The sequence below is a fragment of the Salmo salar genome, chromosome 08, assembly GCF_965601325.2.
Source record: "Salmo salar chromosome 08, fSalSal1, whole genome shotgun sequence".
Taxonomy (NCBI): Eukaryota; Metazoa; Chordata; class Actinopteri; order Salmoniformes; family Salmonidae; genus Salmo; species Salmo salar.
Genome location: NC_138298.1, coordinates 39,700,001 through 39,716,153, shown reverse-complemented (window position 1 = coordinate 39,716,153; position 16,153 = coordinate 39,700,001). Strand labels below are relative to the sequence as shown.

Genomic DNA, 16,153 nt, shown 5'->3' with positions numbered 1-16,153 from the left:
GCCAGGCCCAGCCAATCAGAATTAGTTTTTCCCCAGAAAATGGCTTTATTATAGACAGAAATACTTCTCAGCACACCACCACCACGTTGGAGGCAGTTTACGGTAGAGAAATTAACATTCAATTCCCTGGCAATAGGTCTGATGGACATTCCTGCAGTCAGCATGCCAATTGCATACTCCCTCAAAACTTGAGACAGCTGTGGTGTTGTGTGACAAAACTGCACATTTTAAAGTGGCCTTTTATTGTCCCCAGCACAAGGTGCACCTGTGTAATGATCATGCTGTTTAATCAGCTTCTTGATATGCCACACCTGTCAGGTGGCTGGATTATCTTGGCAAAGGATAAATGCTCCCCAACAGAGATATAAAAACACATTTGTGCACAAAATTGGTGAGAAATAAGCTTTTTGCACATATGGAAAATATCTGGGATTTTTTAAAATTTCAGCTCATGAAACATGTGACCAACACTTTACATGTTGCATTTATATTTTTGTTCAGTGTAGATAAATATTGTTGGACTACTTAGTCAAACCTTGAACACAGAGATAATCCTACAAATGTCCAGTTGTTCAGTAGCCTACTGTACGAGAGCCATATGGCCCCCTATTCCCTGTGTAGTGCCCTGCTTTTGACCAGGGTCCAGTGCACTACATAGTGTGCATCCCTAAATGGCCCCCTATTCCCTATGTGAGCCACAGGCTAGTGGTTAATCTGGGATTAATACTCTTAACAACTATTAAAACGCCCCTGGTGTGTAGACTACACAGGACTGAGATGACATCATAGCCACCTTGGTTGACAGTCTGTGACTGCAGCCATGTCTGGGCAGGTCTAAATTGGTGTCTTCATTCCGTTTCCCCAAACAGCACGCTAATGCACTGCTTTTGACCAGGATCCATAGGGCTGCGATACATAGGGAATAGGGTGCAATTTAGGATGCCGCCTTAATCAGAGGAACAGATATACACATTTCACAACAGTAGACTACTGTACATGATCAAATATTGCAGGTTGGCAAATCCTTAAAATCTCTGTTCACCTGTTGTTCTCTTCCCGCCCAACACAGTGAGAGAGGCTTAAACACCCCCCCAAACATTGGACTAAACACCTCCTCAACCACCTTATCCTGCCTGATATCTTTGCTTGATGTTCACAGCATGGCATGGAAGCTAATGTATTATCTAAACAGTAGTGGAATTAATATATTTTAAAAGATAAGACATTCATTTACAAAGAAAACATACACACACAACAGACATGCAATTTTCTTTTACATTTTTAAATACTTTATTCATTTCTACATCATATCATCTCCAGTAATTGATCCAAGTTAAAATATTGCCTTTAAATTCAATAGAGAATATTTGAATGAACAGTATATCTCCTTGCAGACAACAGAGAAAGAGAAGTGTGACAGAACAGAATACAACCGGTTGTGTAGCAGTAGAGGCTCCAGAATGGAGTGAACAGAATTCTAATTCTCTCCATAGAATGAGAGAGTTCTGATTCTATCATAGCCTCCTGATGATCAATGAAAACCTCCTGGGAAGAATCTCACATCACATGTGCTTCTGTTCAGACCATGTAGGACAAGGCTGGCCAACCCTGGTCACGGAGAGGTACAGGGTGCAGGCTTTTGGTCCAGCCCAGCACTAACACACCTGCTTTTATGTTTATCAGAATCATCAAAACCTTGGTTAGCTGAATGATGTGTGTTAGTGCCGGGCAGGAATAAAAACCTACACACACACACACACACTGCAGCCCTTCTAGACCAGGGTTAGCGACCACTGAAGACACCCCAAGACACTGAACTTAGGTCAGTTTAGCTTTTAACCTAAACATTTATTTTAAAAGTGCTAAACATATCAGTTGACCTCTGGGCCCATATCTTAACTAGAGACTGTCTGAATGAGTTTTATCTGGGTCCATATCTTAACTAGAGACAGACTGAATGAGTTTTATCTGGGTCCATATCTTAACAACTAGAGACAGACTGAATGAGTTTTATCTGGGTCCATATCTTAACTAGAGACAGACTGAATGAGTTTTATCTGGGTCCATATCTTAACAACTAGAGACAGACTGAATGAGTTTTATCTGGGTCCATATCTTAACTAGAGACAGACTGAATGAGTTTTATCTGGGTCCATATCTTAACTAGAGACAGACTGAATGAGTTTTATCTGGGTCCATATCTTAACTAGAGACTGACTGAATGAGTTTTATCTGGGTCCATATCTTAACTAGAGACAGACTGAATGAGTTTTATCTGGGTCCATATCTTAACTAGAGACTGACTGAATGAGTTTTATCTGGGTCCATATCTTAACTAGAGACAGACTGAATGAGTTTTATCTGGGTCCATATCTTAACAACTAGAGACAGACTGAATGAGTTTTATCTGGGTCCATATCTTAACTAGAGAGAGACTGAATGAGTTTTATCTGGGTCCATATCTTAACTAGAGACAGACTGAATGAGTTTTATCTGGGTCCATATCTTAACAACTAGAGACAGACTGAATGAGTTTTATCTGGGTCCATATCTTAACAACTAGAGACTGACTGAATGAGTTTTATCTGGGTCCATATCTTAACTAGAGAGAGACTGAATGAGTTTTATCTGGGTCCATATCTTAACAACTAGAGACAGACTGAATGAGTTTTATCTGGGTCCATATCTTAACTAGAGAGAGACTGAATTAGTTTTATCTGGGTCCATATCTTAACTAGAGACAGACTGAATGAGTTTTATCTGGGTCCATATCTTAACAACTAGAGACAGACTGAATGAGTTTTATCTGGGTCCATATCTTAACTAGAGACTGACTGAATGAGTTTTATCTGATGTCACAGTTACTGGAGAACAATCAATAAACCAAGTCACTTAGGGATTTCAGACTTTAAAAATATGTTTCTGATTTAGTGTTAACTTGCTGACTATTAAAAAGATCTGGTGCATACCCAGAGAACATTACTTAATGTAGAGGTGCTGACTAACAGAGAATAAACAGGAAGCTATAAAAATACATAAGTCAAACTCTCTCTGTATATATATAAACCCCCCAGTCATTCAGGGTCTGAAGGAACAGTGATGCCGAAACCTTGGTGTTTTACTCAATACATGACTGGGGGGTTTATATAGAGAGAATGGGACTAACTAGCTGACTATGGACACATTTAAATCCTAATCTGTACTGACCCTGATCCAAAACCATGGTGTCTGGTGGGATGGATTGACCTCCCGGTGGAATTTCCATCACAAGTATTTGATAGTGTGCGGGACCCTATGTAGGGAATAGCATGCCATTTGGGACGTCCCCATAGCCTTAAAAACAGCAAGCAACAAGGGGCATAATCCCGATTTATTAGGTGAATTCTACACGGTATTGATTGAACTGACTGTACTACAGTCAAATCTGATACATCACAACATAGCCGTCCCAAAATGGCTCCCTGTTCCCTTTATAGTGCACTACTTTGGACTACGGGACGTTCTGGCTCGGAATAGGATGACTTACTCTACTTATGACCAAGGGCCCAGTCTTTCTGAGTGTATCCTGAAATAGCACCCTAATCCTTATGCAGTGCACTACGACCCTATGGACCCTGGTCAAAAGAAGTGCACTGCATAGGGAATGGGGTGCCATTTTAAAGCTCTGACAAAAAAAACAGCCACAACTGAAGGACTAATTCCCGTCCCCAACCTGTTGATGTGTCAAAGCTTGCTGTTGGTCGCTATGGTTACAAGGTTCCCCTTTGGATGGTTTGTGTTGCTCCTCATCCTCTATCGTCGGCCCGGCGACAGTTACCATAGAAATACATCCTCTATCGTCGGCCCGGCGACGGTTACCATAGAAATCCATCCTCTATCGTCGGCCCGGCGACAGTTACCATAGAAATACATCGAAACGAATCAACCAATCGATCAAATCAATGATAGTTAGATCAATCTAACAGCTAGGAAAGAAGAGGCCATGCATCTGTTTAAACACACAGGAGGACAACAGGACATTATTGAGTCTGTCAAGGCCAGTGCATCAGAAACATTGTGAGATCAGTCGACCAACCTGTCGGGCATCTTAAAGGTCAATAAAATGGCCACCTTATGCTTCTGGCCAGCGGACGTTCAGTTCAACAGCAAAGCATGCAGTGCAATGTGTGTCCATTTGAAATGACAAGGGGAATCATAGGACATGCCATAATGTGTGTGTGTGTGTGTGTGTGTGTGTGTGTGTGTGTGTGTGTGTGTGCGCGCAAGACACTGAGACAGTAAAAAAACAACCACCCGTCAGTCATCTCAATGTCCATTACAGTTTCTTCATCTCTCATCATCCTCGTGTCTCTTTACAGTAGTTGTTATCTCATTCATTCACCATCATGGCTTTAAGTTGAAGATAAATTCATTCATTATCTATGAAGATTCTTCTCCTTTAAAAGAGGACTGTGAAAGTCCTTCCAGTCCTGTCATCATAATAATCATCGCTTACATCTTAAAAACAACACAAAGGGATTCAGAGGCCGAATCCTAAATGGTACCCTACTTTTGATATAGGGACAGTGAAAGAAATGGGACAGGTTGGGTTATAGGTGTCTGCTCCTCAAGCCCTATTCCCTACAAAGTGCACTACTTTTGACCATAGCCCTGGTCAAACGTAGTCTACCACATAGAGAACAGGGTACCATTTAGGACTCTACCTAGGCTAGATAGTTCACCGCAACATGCTAACAGTGAACACCTCGCTTGTCTTTCTGTGTCTGTCCGTCCGTCCGCAGTGACAACGATACAATCTCAGCTTTTTAAGAAGTAGATTACTATGGCTATTAAGAGATCACTTTAACTCTGAAAGATACGTAAAATAACTTTCTCTCTCGCTCTCTCCTCTTTGTCATATTGGTGTGAGGAGAGAGAGAGAGAGAGAGAGAGAGAGAATTAATTAAAAAAATAAACAATACAAAGATAGATTGATAATTATTAACAACATCGAGCAGGCACATCACCCTGGTTGTTTCTCAAATGGCACCATATTCCCTATATAGTGCACTACTTTACCAAAGTAGGGAATAGAGTATAATTTGGGATGCAGTCGACCTATCTATCAAAGCAACACCTGTAGTCAGTCAGTTTAAATCATTACTTTGCCGTTTGTAACAAAACAACACACTGAAAAATAGAAGTATGGAACTTTTAAATATTAGGAAATACTTTAGATTTTTTTTTTTTTATCGTATCTTGATTTCACACCACAACCAATGAAGTACAAGTCCTCACAGGAAAATATACAATTCCAGGTTTTTTCCTCTTTTTTGGGGGGGAGGATTGAATATTATTTTTCTTAGTTCGTCATCAAGGTGCTAGAAGTCCCTCATGTCATGTACGAGTGGGTGTGTTGTTGTCCTTCTTAATTAATGGTCCGGGGGGAAACGAGGGTGCAGGCGGAACCAAAATAATCTTAATGAGACAATTCTTCTTTCTTTCAATTATTTCTCTAGAAGGGAGGGAGTCAAGTACGAGCCTGTAGCTAGCTAGCAGTGTCCTAACACTGTAAAATGGCTTCCTTCCTCTGTCAGCTCTCTGCTTTCCTGTATGTCTAGTACAGTAAGACACTACATCATCTGTCATGTCGCTTTCCTTTTGGCTCTTCAACTATGTCAGATCAGCAGCTGAGAGGGAAAGAAGGCCGTCTGATTTGGACAAAGAAAGACTAGTTGTGTGTCTGTCCGTTTAATTGTTTGGTCTCTCGCCCTCTCCTTCTGTCACTGTCTCCCCCCTCTCTATCTCTCCCTCCCTCTCTATCTCTCCCTCCCTCTCTATCTCTCCCTCCCTCTCTGTCTCTCTCTCTCTCTCTCCCTCCCTCTCTGTCTCTCTCTTTCTCTCCCTCCCTCTCTGTCTCTCTCTTTCTCTCCCTCCCTCCCTCCGTCTCTCTCTTTCTCTCCCTCCCTCCCTCCCTCCGTCTCTCTCTTTCTCTCCCTCCGTCTCTCTTTCTCTCCCTCCCTCCCTCCGTCTCTCTCTTTCTCTCCCTCCCTCCCTCCGTCTCTCTCTTTCTCTCCCTCCCTCCCTCCGTCTCTCTCTCCCCCTCCCTCCCTCCCTCCGTCTCTCTCTCCGTCTCCCTCCCTCCGTCTCTCTCTCCGTCTCCCTCCGTCTCTCTCTCCGTCTCTCTCTCCGTCTCCCTCCGTCTCTCTCTCCGTCTCTCTCTCCGTCTCCCTCCGTCTCTCTCTCCGTCTCTCTCTCCGTCTCTCCCTCCGTCTCCCTCCGTCTCTCTCTCCCTCTCCGTCTCCCTCCCTCCCTCCCTCCCTTTCTGTCTCTCCCTCCCCCTCTCTGTCTCTCTCCCCCTCTCTGTCTCTCTCTCCCCCTCTCTGTCTCTCTCTCCCCCTCTCTGTCTCTCTCTCCCCCTCTCTGTCTCTCTCTCCCCCTCTCTGTCTCTCTCTCCCCCTCTCTGTCTCTCTCTCCCCCTCTCTGTCTCTCTCTCTGTCTCTCTCCCCCTCTCTGTCTCTCTCCCCCTCTCTGTCTCTCTCTCCCCCTCTCTTTCTCTCTCTTTCTCTCCCTCTCTGTGATGTGTGGTGATAGGGGCTACATCTCTCTCTCCTTCTCAGAGTGATGTGTCTTGGTGGATACTCTGCAGACAGTCCAGTAGTTGCTGATAGGTGTTGCCAGGTGAGGCTACGGTCTGGAAGACCGACTGGAAGGCTCTGCGGTCCAACTCTTCATCTAACTGGTGTCTGTAGAAGTCCAGGGCTACCAGACAGAACAGGCTGATGTCCACCACGTCACTCTTACCCATACGGCTGATGACATGGGGCAGGCTGGGGGGGAGAGGAGTTAAGGAGAGATGGAGGACAATATGACTTCTACTTCTCTACCACACAGACAGACAGACAGACAGACAGACAGACAGACAGACAGACAGACAGACAGACAGACAGACAGACAACACCCCCACCCGTCCCCCTCTCTAGTAAGGATACAGAGCAGAGACCCACTGGGAGGTGGAGGCAGAGATAAAGAAGCAAGACAGACTCCACATGGCCATGGCGACTGGGGTTCTCTGGGTGAAGTTAGATAGAGACAGTAACACCCAGTCTGTCACCATACTGGACTGGCCTGTAGCATGGAGGGTCTGGAACACCTGAGAGACACAGGGTTAGAGAGAGAGGGAGAGTTAGATAGAGACAGTAACACCCAGTCTGTCACCATACTGGACTGGCCTGTAACATGGAGGGTCTGGAACACCGGAGAGGGAGGAGGAAGAGAGGGAGGGAGGAGAGAGGGAGGAGAGATGGGGGGATTGGAAAGAGAGTGAGTTGTCTGTCACATGGAGTTGTACCCACCTTTACTGTCCACCATTCTCACACTGACCTTGTAGACGACAGTAGCCATGAACTGTGGGTAAGGCTGCTGATTGGACAGGAACTCTCCGATGACCTTGTTCATGACGTCCTGCGGAGGGAAGAAGTCGTCCAGGAACTGAGGAAGAATCCTGGCCACCACCCGTGCCTCGCTGGGGAAACCCTTACGGATCCTGGGACAGCAATGTAGGAAATATCAGGGATAACGGACATGGAAAAGCAGACATCAGAAAACAACTGTAAGACTGGGTACATTGTTATAAAATAGACAACCCCCCCAAAAAGACTGGGTACATGAGACGTTATAAAATAGACCCAAAAATAAAGGATCCCGGAAGACCAGGAATAACGGACATGGAAACCCAGATATCAGTCTATGTCTATGGTTGATATGAGAAAACATCAAACCAGATATATAACAGTCTATTACTATGATGGATATGAGAAAACTGTTCCCATTACATTCATTTAGCAGATGGGCTAACTAATGTTCTGAAGCCCCACTGGATGAAATATGACAGAGTGTTGTGTGTCTGATAGAGTTGTATGTAGACGTGTTTATTGTCCAAACGTGTTGTTGTCGTCACCACCCTACCTGTCGAAGAGCACAGAGACCCTCTCCATGGCAACGATGACAGACTCGCTGTCGGGGGCCTGAGGGTCGACAGCGCCGGCCGGGCGACCAGGGCTGGCCTTCTCCTTGCCTGAGGAGAAAGCAACAGGACCCGAGGTAACCTCTGACCCCTGACCTCTAACCTCTGACCCCATCACCTCTGACCCCAACGCTGACTCTGCTGTCGACGCTGAGGTACGCACCGCTGGGAGGATGAGAGGGTGATTCGTCGTGATTATTAAATTACTAAACGATTGTTTGATGGAAAAATTTGGTTATTTTTTATTCATAGACAAAGCTGGTTTGGTGGTAGCCTGGGTATCAGTCTGTGTGGCTAACATTCCACACCTTGTGGAATGTTAGCTAAACAGACTGGTACCCAGGCTAGTTTGTGAGGGAGGAGTTTGTAGGATTGGGGTTAGTTAATTGGTCGTAGGAGGGAATCTTGTTTTCCTGTCCTGGGAAGAAAGGGGATTCTTAGAATTGTTAGCATTAGCTATATAATTTATTATGTTAGTGTTAGCTATATTAGCGATAGCTATAGCCCCTACATTGTTATGTTAGCGATAGCTATAGCCCCTACATTGTTATGTTAGCGTGAGCTATAGCCCCTACATTGTTATGTTAGTGTGAGCGATAGCCTCTACATTGTTATGTTAGCGATAGCTATAGCCTCTACATTGTTATGTTAGCGATAGCTATAGCCCCTACATTGTTATGTTAGTGTGAGCTATAGCCTCTACATTGTTATGTTAGCAATAGCTATAGCCTCTACATTGTTATGTTAGCGATAGCTATAGCCTCTACATTGTTATGTTAGCGATAGCTATAGCCTCTACATTGTTATGTTAGCGATAGCTATAGCTCCTACATTGTTATGTTAGCGATAGCTATAGCCCCTACATTGTTATGTTAGCGATAGCTATAGCCCTTACATTATGTTAGCGATAGCTATAGCCCCTACATTGTTATGTTAGTGTGAGCTATAGCCTCTACATTGTTATGTTAGCAATAGCTATAGCCTCTACATTGTTATGTTAGCGATAGCTATAGCCTCTACATTGTTATGTTAGCGATAGCTATAGCCCCTACATTGTTATGTTAGTGTGAGCTATAGCCTCTACATTGTTATGTTAGCAATAGCTATAGCCTCTACATTGTTATGTTAGCGATAGCTATAACCTCTACATTGTTATGTTAGCGATAGCTATAGCCTCTACATTGTTATGTTAGCGATAGCTATAGCCCCTACATTGTTATGTTAGCGATAGCTATAGCCCCTACATTGTTATGTTAGCGATAGCTATAGCCCTTACATTATGTTAGCGATAGCTATAGCCCCTACATTGTTATGTTAGTGTGAGCTATAGCCTCTACATTGTTATGTTAGCAATAGCTATAGCCTCTACATTGTTATGTTAGCGATAGCTATAGTCTCTACATTGTTATGTTTGCAATTGCTATAGCGTCTACACTGTTATATTAACGATAGCTATAGCCTCTACATTGTTATGTTAGCGATAGCCTCTACATTGATATGTTAGCGATAGCTATAGCCTCTACATTGTTACGTTAGCTTTATTCCAGCTCTAGCATGGCAGGACACTTGTTATACACCTACAGTGTAATGCATTATTCTCATGCGTACATGCAAGCGTAAGCTACCTAGAATTAGTTTAGTGTTAATGGCTAATAGTTAGTTGTCTTGGAACTACATACATGCAGGGCTAGGCAAGTTAGCATTAGTTAGGTTATATTAACTAGTATCTAGTTACCCTACTTGTGTAATATGAGTAGGATGGTATCGTTGTTGTAAAATCATAGCTGTGTACATGCAGATAGCAGGAATCAGCTAGCTAGAGTTAGTTAGCCAGGTATAGGTATGTCTAGATGTCTTAGTAAGATGATACAAGGTAGCTAACGTTTGTCAGGTGATAGTAGCTAGTATCTATTAGTCTTCCCTGTGTACATGCAGGGCTAAGCTAGCTAGTGTTAGTAAAGTTATTATAGTAATAGTAGCAGCTATATTGTCTTCCCTGTGTACATGCAGGGCTAAGCTAGCTAGCATTAGCTAGATGATACTAGGTATAGGTAGATGTTACCTGTGTACATGCAGGGCTAAGCTAGCTAGCGTTAGCTAGATGATACTAGGTATAGGTAGATGTTACCTGTGTACATGCAGGGCTAAGCTAGCTAGCGTTAGCTAGATGATACTAGGTATAGGTAGATGTTACCTGTGTACATGCAGGGCTAAGCTAGCTACCGTTGGCTAGATGATACTAGGTATAGGTAGATGTTACCTGTGTACATGCAGGGCTAAGCTAGCTACCGTTAGCTAGATGATACTAGGTATAGGTAGATGTTACCTGTGTACATGCAGGGCTAAGCTAGCTAGCGTTAGTTAGATGATACTAGGTATAGGTAGATGTTACCTGTGTACATGCAGGGCTAAGCTAGCTAGCGTTAGATGATACTTGGTATATGTTGATGTTACCTGTGTACATGCAGGTGAGCATGAGTCCCAGTGCAGACATGGCTCTGTGAGGGCTGGGCATGTTAACCCTGTCGACACTCAGTTTAACCAGTGCCTCTCCGTCCATACGAGACAGCTGCTCCGACAGCAGGAGGCGCTCCAACCCACGCAACACACAGTGGTAGATCACTGAGGGGGTAGAGTCTTCACTGGCTGATACCATCACACCACACATCTAGAGAGGTGGAGGGGGGACGGAGGGAGAGAGAGGTGGAAGGGGGGACGGAGGGGGAGAGAGGTGGAGGGGGGACGGAGGGAGAGAGAGGTGGAGGGGGGACGGAGGGAGAGAGAAGTGGAGGGAGAGGACGGAGGGAGAGAGAGGTGGAGGGAGAGGACGGGTGGAGGGAGAGGACGGAGGGAGAGAGAGGTGGAGGGAGAGGACGGAGGGAGAGAGAGGTGGAGGGGGGACGGAGGGAGAGAGGACGGAGGAGGGACGGAGGAAGAAAGAGGTGGAGGGGGGACGGAGGGAGAGAGAGGTGGAGGGGGGACGGAGGGAGAGAGAGGTGGAGGGGGGACAGAGGGAGAGAGAGGTGGATTAGTACTATAACCCCAGCAGTACTACAGTACTAACCTGTATAACCCCAGCAGTACTACAGTACTAACCTGTACAACCCCAGCAGTACTACAATACTAACCTGTACAACCCCAGCAGTACTACAGTACTAACCTGTATAACCCCAGTAGTACTACAGTACTAACCTGTATAACCCCAGTAGTACTACAGTACTAACCTGTATAACCCCAGCAGTACTACAGTACTAACCTGTATAACCCCAGTAGTACTACAGTACTAACCTGTATAACTCCAGCTGTAAACTCAGCTCCTACATCCAGAGGGTAGTTCTCCATCATGTAAAAGGCCACAGCACACATCACCAAGACATGCTGCTGGTTGTGCAGGTTCACACAGCTGAGAGACAGAGAGAGAGAGAGACAGAGAGAGGCATTACTAGCAATGACTGAGGGAAAGTTGTACTTAATATAACTGATATGTGGTTGTCTTACCTAGCTACCTTAAAATCAACGCACAAACTGGAAGCCACTCTGGAAAAGAGCTTTGGCTAAATGACCAAAATTAGCCTAAATATAAACTATCAGCTTAGTGAATACCATTGGAGGTATTATAATATAAACCATTAGCTTAGTGAATACCATTGGGGGTATTATAATATAAACCATTAGCTTAGTGAATACCATTGGGGTTATTATAATATAAACCATCAGCTTAGTGAATACCATTGGGGTTATTATAATATAAACCATCAGCTTAGTGAATACCATTGGGGTTATTATAATATAAACCATCAGCTTAGTGAATACCATTGGGGTTATTATAATATAAACCATCAGCTTAGTGAATACCATTGGGGTTATTATAATATAAACCATCAGCTTAGTGAATACCATTGGGGTATTATAATATAAACCATCAGCTTAGTGAATACCATTGGGGTTATTATAATATAAACCATCAGCTTAGTGAATACCATTGGGTTATTATAATATAAACCATCAGCTTAGTGAATACCATTGGGGTTATTATAATATAAACCATCAGCTTAGTGAATACCATTGGGTTATTATAATATAAACCATCAGCTTAGTGAATACCATTGGGGTTATTATAATATAAACCATCAGCTTAGTGAATACCATTGGGTTATTATAATATAAACCATCAGCTTAGTGAATACCATTGGGGTTATTATAATATAAACCATCAGCTTAGTGAATACCATTGGGGTTATTATAATATAAACCATCAGCTTAGTGAATACCATTGGGTTATTATAATATAAACCATCAGCTTAGTGAATACCATTGGGGTTATTATAATATAAACCATCAGCTTAGTGAATACCATTGGGTTATTATAATATAAACCATCAGCTTAGTGAATACCATTGGGGGTATTATAATATAAACCATCAGCTTAGCTTTCAGCATGACACATCCTTTACAATATATTACACTTCATTGGACTATGTCAATATGTTAGGAATATAATGCCATTGTTGATTAGATGCCTTTTCATTAATTATTCTATTTTTTGTCTATTTTAGTCTATTTTCTTTTGAACCATACAGTCTATCCACTAGAAACGCATGGTCACAAAACATTTATACTACAGTTGAAATCGGAAGTTTACATACACCTTAGCCAAATACGTTTAAACTCAGTTTTTCACAATTCCTGACATTTAATCCTAGGAAAAATTGTCTTAGGTCAGTTAGGATCACAACTTTATTTTAAGAATGTGAAAAGTCAGAATAATAGTAGAGAGAATGATTTATTTCAGCTTTTATTTCTTTCATCACATTCCCAGTGGGTTAGAAGTTTACATACACTCAATTAGTATTTGGTAGCATTGCCTTTAAATTGTTTAACTTGGGTCAAACGTTTTGGGTAGCCTTCCACAAGCTTCCCACAATAAGTTGGGTGAATTTTAGCCCATTCCTCCTGACAGAGTTGGTGTAACTGAGTCAGGTTTGTAGGCCTCCTTGCTCGCAAACGCTTTTTCAGTTCTGCCCACAAATGTTCTATAGGATTGAGGTCAGGGCTTTGTGATGGCCACTCTAATACCTTGACTTTGTTGTCCTTAAGTCATTTTGCCACAACTTTGGAAGTATGCTTGGGGTCGTTGTCCATTTGGAAGACCCATTTGCGACCAAGCTTTAACTTCCTGACTGATGTCTTGAGTTGTTGCTTCAATATATCCACATCATTTTCCCTCCACATGATGCCATCTATTTTGTGAAGTGCACCAGTCCCTCCTGCAGCAAAGCACCCCTACAACATGATGCTGCAACCCCCGTGCTTCACGGTTGGGATGGTGTTCTTCAGCTTGCAAGCCTCCCCCTTTTTCCTCCAAACATAACGATGGTCATTATGGCCAAACAGTTCTATATTTGTTTCATCAGACCAGAGGATATTTCTCCAAAAAGTACAATCTTTGTCCCCATGTGCAGGTGCAAACTGTCATCTGGCTTTTTTATGGCAGTTTTGGAGCAGTGGCTTCTTCCTTGCTGAGCGACCTTTCAGGTTGTGTCGATATAGGACTCGTTTTTCTGTGGATATAGATACTTTTGTACCCGTTTCCTCCAGCATCTTCACAAGGTCCTTTGCTGTTGTTCTGGGATTGATTTGCACTTTTCGCACCAAAGTCCGTTCATCTCTAGGAGACAGAACGTGTCTCCTTCCTGAGCGGTATGACGGCTGCGTGGTCCCATGGTGCTTATACTTGTGTACTATTGTTTGTACAGATGAACGTGGTACCTTCAGGCATTTGGAAATTGCTCCCAAGGAACCAGACTTGTGGAGGTCTACAATTTTTTTTCTGAGGTCTTGGGCACAGTCAACTTAGTGTATGTAAACTTCTGACCCACTGGAATTATGATACAGTGTATTATAAGTGAATTAATCTGTCTGTAAACAACTGTTGGAAAAATGACTTGTGCGATGCACAAAGTAGATGTCCTAACCAACTTGTTAAAACTAAATATAGTTTGTTAACAAGAAATTTGTGGAGTGGTTGTAAAAACGAGTTTTAATGACTCCAACCTGAGTGTATGTAAACTCAACTGTATGTTTGAATACATTTTTTTAAAAGTTATCCAAGTATAAATGACCAAAATTACCATAGATTGCCATAGATATTGTGTTAATTACCATTATGACTGAAGATTCCAGTAACTTTAGTAAATTACTGGTAGCTTTGCAGAACTAGTCATGACCGTGCATTTCATCCTAGCCTCGTCCGTGACTAGAGCACACAGAAGGAATGACATCCATCCTCATTACATTTATCCCTGACAATAGAAAATGACATCTCAGAGTTAATACCACACACAGAATCATTACCCTCACAAATGAGGCTGACCTTGAATGGCTGATTGACTGTAATTTAATGATGTAGACCATCAGAGGGGTCAAATTAAGGGCCTGGTTCTCTTTCAACATCAACAGCAGGGACACACAGAGACGTAGGTCTTCAACCCAGCATGGTTTAGTCTGGTATTAACATCAGGGGACGGTTGAACCTTAGGACAAGGCTCTGATCAAGTAGCCACCCTTTGCCATGACGACAGCTTGGCATTCTCTCAACCAGCTTCACCTGGAATTATTTTCCAACCGTCTTGAAGGAGTTCCCACATATGCACTTGTTGGCTGCTTTTCCTTCACTGAGGTCCAACTCATCCCAAACCATTTTAAGTGGGCTGTGTGTGTGTGTGTGTGTGTGTGTGTGTGTGTGTGTGTGTGTGTGTGTTACTCACTGTGCTATGGCCCGTAGGTTACTCAGTATGTACTCAGAGACAGCAGGTATCAGTTGTTTCACCGTGTCGTCCAGCAGGTCACACTCCAGTACATACAGAAGGCCGTGCAGCGCTCCCATACGGCTGGGGAGGTGGGTGCTGCGCAGGGTCAGCTCCAACACCCGACACACAGGTTCAGACGTAGCCTTGTCCTGAACACACACACACACAGGTTTGTAAGCACACATATTAAAAAAAAAAAAACATTTGTGGGCGTGGCCAAAGGCGTGGTCTCCAAGCAAACATTTTATAGGCCCTCCACTTGGCCGCAGCGACCAACCAAATGTAACCGTTTGAAAGCTTATTTGGCCACAGGACGGTAGAAGATTTGTATGTAAAATGAGTGTAGGGGGAAACAGTGGTGTGTCTCACCATGCCCAGTACAGCTGCAGCCTTGCAGAGAGCAGGCACCAGGTACTGGTTCACTATCTCATCTTCAGCAGGATGACTCTTCTGCAGCTCCATCAGAGTGGTGAACATCATGTCAAACTGGTTACGCTCCGTGAACAGGTCAGAGACCGCCAACAACTAGAGAGACGGGAGGGAGGAACCTCTTAACAACCAAGGAAATGATCAACAAAGAAATACGAGAGTGATTCTCTCCCCATCCCATCATGCATCAGTGCAAGTATGGCTGGAGGGAGTTTCCACCTTAGTCCTCAATCCAATGTAACCATTGTGTGAATGAATGAACAAACTAACAAGTCTGAGTTCTTACCGATCGGACAACCTCGCTGATGAGCACAACAGGGGTGCGTCTGTTGCTAGGGGAACCGGGGAGGAGCCACTGGCTGTAAAGCTCCAATAGGAACTGAGAACAGGAGTGGATGTCTACACCTGCACGATGCTTCCTGTAGAGGGAGAAGAGAGGAGGTTAGAGAGAGAGAGAGAGAACAGGAGTGGATGTCTACACCTGTATCCTGCTTTGAGAGATGTGTGTGTGTGTGTGTGTGTGTTTTACCTGGAATTGATAGGAGAGGTAGGAAGAGAGGCGGGGGCCGGAGTATCAGTCTCATCTTCCTCATCTTCACCCCACTCTTCCTCTCTCAGAGGGGTAATGTTGTTCCCCAGCCACACAGAATGGATGGACACCTGATGGAGAGAGAGACAAAGGAGTGGAATTAGAGCGAGAGAGAGAGAGAGAGAAAGGAGAGGATTTAGAGAGAGACCCTGAAAATATCTGCAAGAGAAGCACACACAGCTATGCCATTTGGTCTGTCTGTCTTCCCTTTCCTCCCTAGCCCCCTCTCTCCTTCACTCCCCTCCATCCTACCTGTCCCAGTTTGTAGTCCATGTTTCCCATCTCTCTCTCTGTGTTGATCTGGAGCAGGAGTTTCTCATG

The 16,153-nt window shown here is 43.7% G+C and overlaps 1 protein-coding gene across 1 annotated transcript in view; it reads right to left on the bottom strand.

Moving 5' to 3' along the window:
- Positions 1–4,305: 4,305 nt before the first annotated feature.
- LOC106602109 (huntingtin) overlaps positions 4,306–16,153 on the bottom strand; it is a 127,026-nt gene continuing 115,178 nt past the window's right edge. The window contains 11 exon segments of the mRNA XM_082978672.1: positions 4,306–6,809; positions 6,972–7,132; positions 7,363–7,525; positions 7,948–8,056; positions 10,460–10,673; positions 11,294–11,408; positions 14,773–14,963; positions 15,184–15,339; positions 15,530–15,662; positions 15,773–15,903; positions 16,085–16,153. The exon segment at positions 16,085–16,153 is cut by the window's right edge and continues 14 nt beyond it. Of these exon segments, the coding sequence (XP_082834798.1) occupies positions 6,596–6,809; positions 6,972–7,132; positions 7,363–7,525; positions 7,948–8,056; positions 10,460–10,673; positions 11,294–11,408; positions 14,773–14,963; positions 15,184–15,339; positions 15,530–15,662; positions 15,773–15,903; positions 16,085–16,153 (1,656 nt within the window). The 3' untranslated portion in view covers positions 4,306–6,595.